The 12,751-nt window shown below is 43.0% G+C and overlaps 1 protein-coding gene and 1 non-coding gene across 2 annotated transcripts; one reads left to right on the forward strand and one right to left on the reverse strand.

Annotated features, from left to right (window-relative positions):
• Positions 1–39: 39 nt before the first annotated feature.
• Positions 40–11,161, forward strand: Sdf2 (stromal cell derived factor 2). The gene is made up of 3 exons (XM_005077023.4): positions 40–233; positions 5,558–5,754; positions 10,509–11,161. Exons 1-3 carry the CDS (start codon positions 83–85, stop codon positions 10,794–10,796), a joined length of 636 nt encoding a protein of 211 aa, XP_005077080.1. The 5' UTR covers positions 40–82; the 3' UTR covers positions 10,797–11,161.
• On the reverse strand, positions 7,445–7,546 carry LOC121141611. Its single transcript, XR_005878591.1, has one exon. It is a non-coding gene; the product is annotated as a U6 spliceosomal RNA (small nuclear RNA).
• Positions 11,162–12,751: the final 1,590 nt, after the last annotated feature.

Consider the following 12,751-nt stretch of genomic DNA (forward strand, 5'->3'; position numbering starts at 1 on the left):
TCTCGTCTTCGTCCCGCCCTTAGCTTCCGGTTCCGGGGAAGGGCCAAATTTTCTTAGATGATTAGGGGCTGTCGAATCCGGGATGGCTGTCTTGTTGCTTCTGCTGTTGGGTGGTTTATGGAGCGCCGTGGGAGCGTCCGATATGGCTGTCGTTACTTGTGGCTCCGTGGTGAAGCTACTCAATACGCGCCATAATGTCCGACTGCACTCTCACGACGTGCGCTATGGGTCAGGTACTGAGGGGGACCAACTGGGGTTGGGTGGGCTGCCTAGGCCTATAGAATCCCCGAAGGGGCGGGGCCTCATTCTGAGGGCGTGGTCTTGGAAAGTTAGAGGTGCCCTAGGGAGATTCTCGACGAGGACGACCGAGTTGCTAAGGAAATTTAATCGTGATGTTAGTTTCTGTCTGATGAGTTATGTGCTAAACGTATTACACATATACATTTCAATTTTAAACCTTGTGTTGAGATAGATAGTAAAATTGTTTTCACAGGTGAAGAAATAGACTCAGAGATATTCGATGGAGACAGGGTTGAATCCAAATTTGTCCAGGTTTAAAACCTCAGATTCCATGGGCTGCCATTATTTTGTGCTGGAGAGCGAGACGTATAGAATATGACAACATAAGTTAAGTCTCGGGGCAGGAGAGATGGCTCAGAGGTTAAGAGCATTGGCTGCGCCTGGCGGTGGTGGCGCACGCCTTTAATCCCAGCACTCCGGAGGCAGAGGCAGGCAGATCTCTGTGAGTTCGAGGCCGGGCTGGACCGACAGCCTCCAAAACAATATAGAGAAACCCTGTCTCGTAAAACCAAAAAAAAAAAAAAAAAAAAAAAAAAAAAAAGAGCTTTGGCTGCTTGCTCTTCCAGAGGACCTGAGTTCAATTCCCAGCAACCACATGGTAGCTCACAACTATCTGTAATGAGATGTGGTGTCCTCTTCTGGCCTGCATGCACATAGACAGAACACTGTATACACAATAAATAAATCTTTTAAAAAATAGGTTAAATCCCTGAGGTTTTAGATTTCAAGAACTCACTCTTTGATTACAAACCTTTGTCTTGTACTTGTTTTTTAGCTCACTCATACCTTTAGGCACTATTCCATTTAGCAATAATTTTCTTGAATAACTTACAGACATTGCAAAGAAAAGTCTGCTTTTTATCATATGCAGTTAATACTAAGTATTTGTGGGTTCATTCGTTCGGCATAGATGTAAAGAGCTCCTTCTTTGGTGTCTACTATTGTTCTAGACAGGAGATACAGTAGTGGATCAAACAATAAAACAAGACAAATGACTTGGGAGGATTGTGGCTTCACGATCAGCCTGGACTACATAGTGAGAGCTATCTCAAAACAACACAAAAGAACTTCAGAGGAGGGGGGCTGAAGAGATGGCTCAGAGATTAAGAGCACTGGTTGCTTTTCAGAGGTCCTGAGTTCAATTTCCCCAACCACATGGTGGCTCACAACCATCTGTAATGAGATCTGGTGCCCTCTTCTGGCATGCAAGCATATATACAGGTATATGTAATATAAATAAATCTTTAAAAAGTTCGAAGACTGGCTAATTAGCTAAGTGTCAGAATATTTGCCAGGCATTTGAAAGGTTCTGTCTTCATATTGGGGGGAAGGGGGAAGTAAAAGTTATGAGATTCAATGTGAGATGTAAGAGAGGAACTAACCCATCTGGGTTAGTCTGTGGTTCCAACTCTAAGAACCTGTCTGACCAGTTTAGTTTAGGGAATGTATAGTCATCATTGGTATATCTTTGTATTCTTAGCCACCTTATTCAGTAAACACCTACCTATTTGTTGGGCTTACTACATTTTAATTTAATCTGTTTCCTGTTTTGGATCTACTAAATTAAAATGTAGTTAGAGAGAGGTCTAGTAGACTTCAAATCTCTACCCATGATCCTTGTGGGTAGCCAGATTTTGAAGCCATATTCAGTCTGAACCTTAGGAGAGGAATCTGTGATATAGAGTTATATACAATATTTTTTAAAAGCTTTGTTCTTGTTGTTTGAGACAGTCTATCTAGCCTGTCCTGTTCTCAGGAACTCAATATGTTAACCAGAATGACCTTGAATTTGCAGAGGTCTTTCTTCCTCTGCCTCCTGAATGCTGAGATTAAAGGCTTTAATTTTTTAATTACATTTATCCAGTGTGTGTGTGTGTGAGTCATTTTACTGCCTAGATACAACATTCTTGTCTAGATAGTGGTTGAAGACATACCTGAATAGATCAAATAGCTCAGGATGAACTATGTGGTTCTCAATCTGAAAAATTATAGTAAATGTTACTTGAGTTACTTTATTTGGACCCCCAAGTGTTTAGGAACAGAATAAGGTCAGATAGAATTCTGGCTACTCCCAAGGTATAAGGAGGTCTTCTGAGGAAGTAGAGAGTTGAAAAGAAAATGAGAAATTAGAGAGATGATTAAAATGTACAGAACAGTGCTAGAGAGATTGCTCAATGGTTAAGAGTACTTAGAAAGAGAGCCGGGCCGTTGGTTGTGCACGCCTTTAATCCCAGCACTCAGGAGGCAGAGGCAGGCGGATCTCTGTGAGTTCGAGACCAGCCTGGTCTGCAGAGTGAATTCCAGGACGGCCTCCAAAACAATACAGAGAAACCCTTCCTCGAAAAACCAAAAAAAAAAAAAAAAAAAAAAGAAAAAGAAAAAAAAGAAAAGAAAAATAAACAAAAAATTCAAATTATTTAAGCAAAGAACTTGGTAAGTGATAGTACATTTTTCTTTAAAACCTACAGCTACATGCCAGACAGTGGCACATACCTTTAATCCCAGCACTGTGGAGGCAGAGGCAGGTGGATCTCTGTGAGGCCAGTCTGGTTTACAAAGTGAACTCCAGGACAGCTGAGCTACATAGAGAGAACCTGTCTCAAAAAACAACAGTTACATATTTCACTCAGTATTTTTAACATGTGGAATTGCATGAGATAAGGTATGACTTACAAATTTATATGATAAAAGAATATTTTATTTAGTTTCAACTTTTGAGAGAAGTCCTGACTGGCATAGAACTTTCCAGAGGACAATTTGGGGCATTCAGCGTATGTCTGTGTGTATGGAGAAAGGTTCTCTCCTTCTACTGTGAATCCTCAGGATTAAACTCAAGCCATCAGGCATGGCATCCAGTACCTGTAACCATTGAGTCAAGTCATTGCTCCCTTTTATATTTGGTTTTCAAGACAGAGTTTCTCTGTAGCTTTGGAGGCTGTCCTGAAACTAGCTCTTGTAGACCAGGTTGGTCTCCAACTCACAGAGATCTGCCTGCCTCTGCTTCCTGAGTGTTGGGATTAAAGGCGTGGGTCACCACTGCCCGGCTATATTTGTTTTTAAATAGTATTTTTATTATTTTTGATTTATGTGTGTGTTGGGTGTGGTGGTGCACACCTTTACTCCCAGCACTCAGGAGGTAGAAGCAGGCAGATCTCTGAGTTCCAGGCCGCCCTGGTCTATATTCAGAGCTCCAGTACAGCCAGGACTACATAGAGAGACCCTGTCTCAAAAAAAGAAAGTGTGTGTGTGCTTATGAGTAGAGGTGCCTGAGGCTAGAAGCGTTGGGTTCCCTAGAATGGGAGTTACCAAGTAGTTATGAGTGATTTGTATGGGTGTCGACTGGTCTCCAGCCCTCTGAAGAGCAGTACTCTGGTTTTTCGAGACAGGGTTTCTCTGTGACTTTGGAGGCTCTCCTGGAACTAGCTCTTGTAGACCAGGCTGGTCTTGAACTCACAAAGATCTTCCTGCCTCTACCTCCTGAGTGCTGGGATTAAAGGCGAGCACCACCACCGCCCAGTGAGCAGTACTTTTGTAACTATCTCTTCCCCCCTTTTATACTTTTTACCTGGGTTCTGGAAATTGATGTTGGGTTGTCAGGCTTGTGTGACTAGTGCCTTTACCCACTCCTTGGCTCACGCTTTGTTATTTTGGCGCGTGATCTCTCATGGGCTCACTAGTTTGTCTGTGCTGGCAGGTCAGGGGGCTCAAGGTTGGCTTTCTCCACCTTGAGATTACAAGTACAAACCACAACGCCCAGCTTTTTTATGTGGGTTCTGAAGATGGCACTTAGGTAACCAGGCCTGTTGGCATGTCTCTACCTGATGAGCCATCTTGCTAATCCATTCCCATGGAATTTTCTGGTGTGACGTGTTAAAACCAATCATTTTCATGTTTATTTAGTATGGCAGAGGATGTGTTTGTGTCATTGAATGCATCTGGTAGCCAGCCAGAGAACAACTTGCAAGAGCCAATTCTCTTTCTACCATGTGGGCTCTGGGGATGAACTTGGGCTGCCATGTTTAGGCAGCAGGTGCCTTTTCCTGTATCTCACTGGCTTTTTCCACACATTTTAAGGTGTATCTCATCTACAGTATATGAAAACATTTAGCATGTTTTAAATTTTAACGTTGTGGTTAAGTAAAATTTTACCAATATAGTATTTGCTTCCTACCGTACCACTTTTGTGACAAGGCGCATCCTTGGCGCCCTGGAAGATGAAGGAGTTAGGTTGAACTCTCTCTCTCTCTCTTTATCAATTTAATTGGTCTATGTATTTATCATTAGCTATAATTAGTGCAGCAGGGGACAGAAAGCTCACAGGCTACTCAGTTTCACAAGAAAGTATGGTATTTGCCAATAATATCCTAGGGTCGTGGTGGATACATTCCTGAGGAAGAGGGTCTCATTCCTAAAGAGGGAATGCCCATTGTAGGTGCCCCTTGATCAGGGGAAGGCTAACTGGTGGGCTCGTGAGAGATCTCAGACCATCTGAGGAAGCAGATGGTGGTGGGGTCCCCATCATGGTAGAACCTTGGTGGGAGCTCAAGCAGTTCTTGCAGCCACAGCAGCAGCTGCTGCAGTCTCTCTTCTCTGTGGTGTCATTACCTATTGGGGCAGACCTGCAGCCACTCGGACAGGTCCTTCTGGGGATTGAGCAACTATAGCTGGTATTCCTCTGCTAACTGTCCACCCAACCCCAGTGCCTCCAATAGGAGGAGCAAGTGGCTTCCAACCAGTGCCAGTATCTTTAGACAGCAGTTTTCATAATCATGGATACCAGGTTCTCCACATACAACACCAGACCTAAAACCGTTTTTTCTTCTTACTCTGGCTGTTTAGCATCCTGTCTCATTGCTGAACTCATCACAGTCACAGAGGGTCAGATTCATAGCTTGTCCAAGGCTTTAAAGGTGCAATGAAGAGTTAACAAATGGCCATGTCACAGGACATGTCTCTATAAACAGGCTGGAGAGATGGCTCAGAGGTTAAGAGCACTGGCTGCTTTTCTAGAGGTCCTGAGTTCAATTCCCAGCAACCACAAAGTGGCTCACAACCATCTATAATCAGACCTGGTGCCCTTTTCTGGCCTGTAGATGTACATCTAATAAAAAAATAAAAACATTGTAAACTTTGTAGAAGCTTTGCCAACTGAGGATGGGTCATTGCTTGCTCCCATCATATTGAAAATGGCTCTTCAGAACCACTCCAAACTGCTTCTCCTCTCTGCCTTACCTTTTCTTTTCTTTTTTGCCTGCAGGTAGTGGGCAGCAGTCAGTGACAGGTGTAACCTCTGTGGATGACAGCAACAGTTACTGGAGAATACGGGGGAAGACTGCCACAGTGTGTGAAAGGGGGACTCCCATCAAGTGTGGCCAGCCCATCCGGCTGACACACATCAACACTGGCCGAAACCTCCACAGCCACCATTTCACTTCACCTCTTTCTGGAAACCAGGTGAGGGGGAATGCAGTGGATCATCCCTGCAGTATTGGTCAGGGTTCTCTAGAGTCAGAGAACTTATGGAATGAATCTGTGTGTGTGTGTGTGAGAGAGAGAGGCAGAGAGAGAGAGAGAGACAGAGACAGAGACAGAGAGACAGAGAGAGAGAGTTTATTGGAGTGACTTACAGACTGCAGTCCAAGAATGGCTTGTTATGAGTGGAAAGTCCAAGACTCTAGTAGCTGCTCAGTCTCATGAGGCTGGGTGTCTCAGTTGGTCTGCTAGGATACTGAAGAAGGAATGGATGTTGTCTTTTGTTTAAATTGGATAGATTGTGATAGAACACGAGCCAGGAGATACATTAATTAATTAACCATGGAGTTTAGTGTGGGGGGCATGGAGCTTATTGTGGGGGGCAAGAGCAGAGAGAGTGTAAGTGGGTAGGGGTCTGTCTTTTAAAGGGACCCTTTACACCAGACTTAGTGCTAATGGAACCCTGGGCTGACCAGAGTACTGCCTGAGTATATTCTGCCAGGTAACAGGAGCAGACCAGCATAATGCCTGAATCCTTACAGATGTCCTGACAAGGTGAGGCCTAGCAGGTGAAGAACAAACCCTTCCTTCTACCATTGTCCTTACATACACTTCCAGCAGACAGTGTGGCCGGATTAAAGGTGTGCTTTCCAGCCTCAAGATCTGGATCACAAGTGTGCCCTCCATTTCTGGATTGTAGTTCATTCCAGACAACCAATAATAGCCATCACATCTGCTCTGCCTTGCTCAGTTGACTTGTTTGATCTCTTCGTTCTTTTCTCCTTCCTTCCTTCCCTCCTTCCTTCCCTCCTTCCTTCCTTCCTCCCTCCCTCCCTCCCTCCCTCCCTTCCTCCCTCCCTCCCTTCCATAGGAGTTTAGCAGAGTCTTTGTTTTTTTTTTTTTTGGTTTTTCGAGACAGGGTTTCTCTGTGGCTTTAGAGGCTGTCCTGGAACTCAATCTGTAGACCAGGCTGGTCTCGAACTCACAGAGATCCGCCTGCCTCTGCCTCCCGAGTGCTGGGATTAAAGGGATTAAATAGCTGTTTATTAGAAGTACTTTGGATCCGGCAGTGGTGGCACACACCTTTAATCCCAACCCTTGGGAAGCAAAGACAGGTGGATCTGTGAGTTTGAGGTCAGCCTGGTTTATAGAGCTAGTTCCAGGGAAGCTAGGGCTACACAGAGAAACCCCCTGTATCAAAAGACAAAAAAAAAAAAAAAAAAAAAAGAGGAAGTTCTTTGACCTTGAAGAATCCTTGTGGAAAACTGATTGTTTTGCTGAAGGGGCATGGCAGCCATCCCAGGACTTTTGTCACAAGATACCTCAGGCACACCTGAGGCTCTTATTTTATTATTTTTTTTACAAGACATTAAAATTTAATTAAAAGAGGCTCTTATATTATTATGTATTGCAGGGGATACATAATAAAGGATTAGAGAGTCATGGGGACATGTGATGCTTTCCTTTAGTAAGGCATGCAAATTAGATTAGGGACCTTGGTATGAGGAAATACTTTGTGTAACAATCAATAAATCCAATTTTGTATGGCTGTTTGTGGTTCAGTCCATCAGATAGGCTAGACCTTTCTGCTGTCACTTAGGCCTTAAAGTTTCACCTTGGAATGCCTTTCTTCACCAACCTATGCTATATGGTGCACCCTGACACTTCCTTCCTAAATATGGGACATTCCACAAATTTGTGTGTCCTCCTTGAGCAGGGGCATGCTGATCTCTGTATCATTCCAATTTTAATGTATGTGCACTAAGATGAGCACATTAACCCTTTTCTTTTTAGGTATGGATGTTCTCTTTTGTGCAGACTTGGAGAAATGACTGTCTCATAAGTGTGCCGAACTATCTCTTAAGCTCCATCTCCTTGCTACTTTTTAAAACCTCATCTGCCCTAGTTTGCTCCTGTAACTTAGTGAAGCAAATGTGCTACAGTTAACATAGCAATGTTGACAACAATATTCCTAATTTAAAATCCATTGGATAGTTTTTATTTTAAATAATTTTATTTATTTTTATTTTATATGCATTGGTGTTTCACCTACTTGTATGTGTGTTAGGATGACATATATCCCCTGGAACTGGAGTTACAGTTTTGAGCTGCCATGTGGGTGCTGGGAATTGAACCTGGGTCTTTTGGACGAACAGCTAGTGCTCTTAATTGATGAGCCATCTTTCCAGCCCCCTACCCCCCACAGGTTATTCTTGTTTTAGTTTTTTGTTTTGAGATTTATGTGTATGAGTGTTTTGCTTGCATGTATGTATGTGCCTTATATGCATACCTGGTGCTTTCAGAGGTCTGCCTCCCGAGTGCTGGGAATAAAGGAGCCTGCCACCATCACCCAGCGGGATGTGTCTTTTCTTGATTCATTTACTCATTTATACCAGTATGAGTTCATGGATACACACACACATACATGTATGTATATGTGTGTGTTTGTTTGTGTGTGTGTGTGTGTGTGTGTGTGTGTGTGTGTGTATATATATTGTACTTTGAATTATAACCCAATGTTGCAGAGGTTTTCTTGTGCTGCCAGGTCCCATAGCTGCCTTGTCCCAAATACAGAGATGCTATATTAATTATAAAACTGTTGGCCAATGGCTGGGCTTCTTGCTGGCTAGCTCTATTAATCTAAGCATTTCTACCTGGTCTTATCTTACCAGAGAAGGGTCTGGACCTGCTAACTCCTTCCTCTGCTACATGGTGTCTCTCCCGGTTTCCCTCTGCCTACCTTTCCAAGAATTCTCATCTCCTATTTCTGCCTATCTTCCTGCATCTATTGGGCAAACAGTGTTTTATTCATCAACAAATAAGAGAAACATATATACAGAAAAACAAACCTCATCATCCCAATGTTAACTGTCTTCATCTTATTGTTCAAATTTTTCCAGCTTTTGCCTTTGGTAATTCTTTCAGTTGACTTACACATCCATCCATTTGATAGGATCCGATCACCTGTGTGTACATGGACACATGCATTTTAAAGTACTCGCTTATTTTCTGGCACTAAAAGATGTTCAAGGAGCCGGGTGTTGGTGGCGCACGCCTTTAATCCCAGCACTCGGGAGGCAGAGGCAGGCGGATCTCTGTGAGTTCGAGGCCAGCCTGGTCTACAAAGTGAGTTCCAGGACAGCCTCCAAAGCCACAGAGAAACCCTGTCTCGAAAAACCCAAAAAAAAAAAGATGCTCAAGGCACAATACAGAGGAACCCTGTCTCGTAAAAACCAAAAAAAAAAAAAAAAAAAAAAAAAGATGCTCAAGGCTCATCTGGTGTATTTTTTGCCTCACTTCTGAAATCCTCTATTTCCCTAGTGAACTTGCTTCTGTTTACTGGAAAATGGTATTAGAACCAAGATCTAGACTCTTCACAAGTATGTGCTGCTGGAACTTCTTTTGTGTCCTCACCTGACAGAACAAAGAAGTATATGTTTATGCTGTCCCTTCCCCACAATGTAATATTTAGAATGAAGTTAAATAGTAAGAGTTTGTTTAGAAGACCAGATGCAGCAGTGTGCACCCAGAGACTCAGTTGCTTAAAAGGAAGATCACTTGAGCCCACATGGGCTCATGGCCATCTTGGGCAACTGAGCAAGACTCTATCCTTTTTTTATTTTCCCGGGACACGGTTTCTCTGTATGGCTTTGGAGCCTATCCTGACACTCCCACTGTAGACCAGGCTGGCCTTGAACTCCCAGAGATCCATCTGTCTTTGCCAGTACTCAGGAGACAGAGGCAAGTGGATCTCTGTGAGTTCAAGACCAGCCTGGTCTACAAATTGAGTTCCAGGACAGCCAGAGATGTTATACAGAGAAGCCCTGTCTCAAAAAACTTAAAAAAAAAAAAAAAATTAAGGACCACCAGCAAGATGGTTTAGTTAGTAAAGGCACCTGATGACCTGAGTTTGATCTTGTACCTACCTACATTGTGAAAGGAGAGCCAACTCTATAAGTCGTCATTTGGCCTCCTTATGCATGCCATGGCATGTGTGCACCTACACATAAGTGACATTTAAAAAGTAAACAGGAAAAAAAACGTAAAGAATAAAACACATGGCAGGCATTAGTGTTTGAGTCATACAAGTTTTCTCTTATGCCCTTTGTGTCTTTTTATTCTTCCATTATTTAATTTAAAAAATGTTTTCTACTAGCAAGGTATAGTGGTACATGCATGTTTTTTTGTTTTTTTTTTTTTTTTGGTTTTTTGAGACAGGGTTTCTCTGTGTTGTTTTGGAGGCTATCGGTCCAGCCCAGCCTCATGCATGTTTTTAATCCCAGCACATGGAAGGCAGAGGCAGGACGATGTCTGAGTTTGAGGCTAACCTAGTCTACAAGCAAGTTCTAGGACAGCTGGGGCTACACAGAGCAGCCCTGTCTCAAAAAAAACCAAAATCCAGCAGCAAAACAATGAAACAAAAAAACAATCCCAAATTTGTGCAACAACAGAAAGTTCCAGTTTTTTTTTTTTTTTTTTTTGGAAAATTTTACTTTTTCTCGTTGACTCCTTATTTATTTGGAGACTTGTCTTTTGTAATCTAGGCTAGCCTCAAATTGCCTATGCAGCTGGATGATCTTGACCCCATCCTCTTATCTCCACTGCTCAAATGTTAGGACTATACATATAGTCTAACATATATACTATAGGTGTGCTCTGCCATTCTGAGCTCCAGTCATCCACTTTCAGACCTGACCGTCAATATGGTATGTTAATGCTGCCACTTTATTTCTCAGGAGGTGAGTGCCTTTGGGGAGGAAGGTGAAGGCGACTATCTGGATGACTGGACAGTGCTCTGTAATGGACCTTACTGGGTAAGAGATGGTGAAGTGAGATTCAAACATTCTTCCACCGAAGTACTCCTGTCTGTCACAGGAGAACAATATGGTCGACCTATAAGTGGACAAAAAGAGGTGCATGGTATGGCCCAGCCAAGTCAGAACAACTACTGGAAGGCCATGGAAGGCATCTTTATGAAGCCCAGTGAGTTGTTGAAGGCAGAAGTCCATCATGCGGAGCTGTGACTCTTAGCCCTCTGAGCCACTGTCACCACACAGTGTTTGTAGACATCTGATGCTGCTTTACCCTGGGAACCCTGCTCCAGGTTCTGAGCAGTGGCTTAGGCCCCACTGAGATGAAGAAGCACCGTAGAAAACAGTGGCTGCTTTTGGACCTGCAGCCCTTCACACTTGAATTGTTGATCTCCCAGAATTAGTGAGGACCTGTTTATGAAGGTAGAGAGCCTTTTCATTCATACTGATAAGAGAAACTGAGGAACTTCCCTCTTAGCTGGGAAATTTTACTCTTCAGGCATCATGGATTGTTAACTTGTTTGATTTCCCCTTATTTTTCTTTTTCCAAAATAATAAATAAAAAAACACAAAGAGAATTTTAGTCACTGTGTGGTCATTTATAATGGGAGCTATTTCAGGATCTGCCTGCAAAATCCTCAAGTCCTAAGACTTTCAAGATGCTGGGAATCTTCTCTGTGGGCCATTTTACCAGGTTTATTTGCATAGAAGCCTTTTCTTTGTCCCTTCACTGCTTCCCTCCCCAGCACATCTTCACTAAGACCTTCAGAGTCACCATAACATGTAGCTAATGACCTCTTCCTCCAGATCTGTTATGTGTTATGGAATATTAGTTTAAGATGTGTTACATTTGTTTATGCTGTTTGTTTAATGATGCAAAGATGTGTTGCATTCTTTTATGTTGTATTTGTTTTCTGTGTAAAGCTGTGTTACTCTGCCTGTGTAAAATGCCTGATTGGTCTAATAAAGGGCTGAATGGCCAGTAGCGAGGCAGGAGAGGAAAATGGCAGGTATAGCAGGCAGAGAGAATAAACAGAAGGAGAAATCTAGGCTTGAGGGAAGAAAGAAGAGTGAGGATTGAGAAAAGCAGGAGAGGAGACACCAGGGGCCAGCCACACAGCCAGCCATGGAATAAGAGGGAAAGAAAGACACACAGAATATAGAACGGTAAAAGCTCTGAGGCAAAATGTAGTTAAAGACATCAGGATAATTTAAGTTAGAAAAGCTGACTAGAAGCCAGCCAAGCTAAAGCCAAGTGTAATAGGTCTCCATGGATTTATTTGGGAGTAGAGTGACAGGCTCCCCAAAGAGTGAGAAAGAAAAAAAAAAACAACTAAAATTATTCAGATGAGAAAAGTACTAATGGTTAGCATAACCAACCATAATTCGCTGATAATACCGTGTACGAGCCTCCATTTCATCTCCACAGACTTGACGCAAGGTAGATACACTTAACGATGAAGAAGCGAAAAACAGTAATTTTGGGATAGGAACTGTGTTTGACTTGGTCTTTTAAACTATACTACAGTTTTGCTTACCTCTTGGAAGCCAGCGTTTTTGTTTTGGTTTGGTTTTGGTTTTTGGAGATAGGGTTTCTCTGTATTGTTTTGGAGGCTGTCCTGGAACTTGCTCTGTAGACCAGGCTGGCTCTTTTTTTTTTTTTTTTTTAAGGTTGTTTTTTGCTTGTTTACCCCACACCCCCCACCCCACGGTTTCTCTGTTTAACAGTCCTGGATGTTCTGGAACTCACTTTGTAGACCAGGCTGGTTCAAACTCACAGAGATCCGCTTGTCCCTGCCTCCAGAGTGCTGGAACTAAAGGCATGCACTACCATCACCAGCTTGTTCCTATTTTCTTAAACTTGTCAGTGGTGAACAGAAGTGACTGCAATCTGGTGGAATTTCTTTCCGTTTGAGACACGTTTTCTCTATAACATCCCTGGCTGTCCTGAAACTCATTTGTAGACCAGGCTGGCCTCAACTCACAGAGCTCTGCCTGCCTCTGCATCTTGAGGGCTGGGACTAAAGGCTCCACCACTGCCTGGCTTTCTTTCTTCCTTTTTTAGACTTTATGTATATAAGTGTTTGCCTGAATGTATGTCTGTGTATCACATGCCCAAATCTGGGCAGTGGTAGCACAGGTTTTTAATCCCAGCACTTGAGAGGTAG

This window comes from Mesocricetus auratus, unplaced genomic scaffold, assembly GCF_017639785.1.
Source record: "Mesocricetus auratus isolate SY011 unplaced genomic scaffold, BCM_Maur_2.0 Super-Scaffold_100007, whole genome shotgun sequence".
Taxonomy (NCBI): domain Eukaryota; kingdom Metazoa; phylum Chordata; class Mammalia; order Rodentia; family Cricetidae; genus Mesocricetus; species Mesocricetus auratus.

Coding starts and splice junctions, on each gene's coding strand:
- Sdf2 (XM_005077023.4), top strand. CDS start 83: ATGGCTGTCTTGTTGCTTCTGCTGTTGGGTGGTTTATGGAGCGCCGTG. Junction 234..5,557: donor CGACGTGCGCTATGGGTCAG/GTACTGAGGGGG, acceptor TTTTGCCTGCAG/GTAGTGGGCAGCAGTCAGTG. Junction 5,755..10,508: donor CACCTCTTTCTGGAAACCAG/GTGAGGGGGAAT, acceptor TTTATTTCTCAG/GAGGTGAGTGCCTTTGGGGA.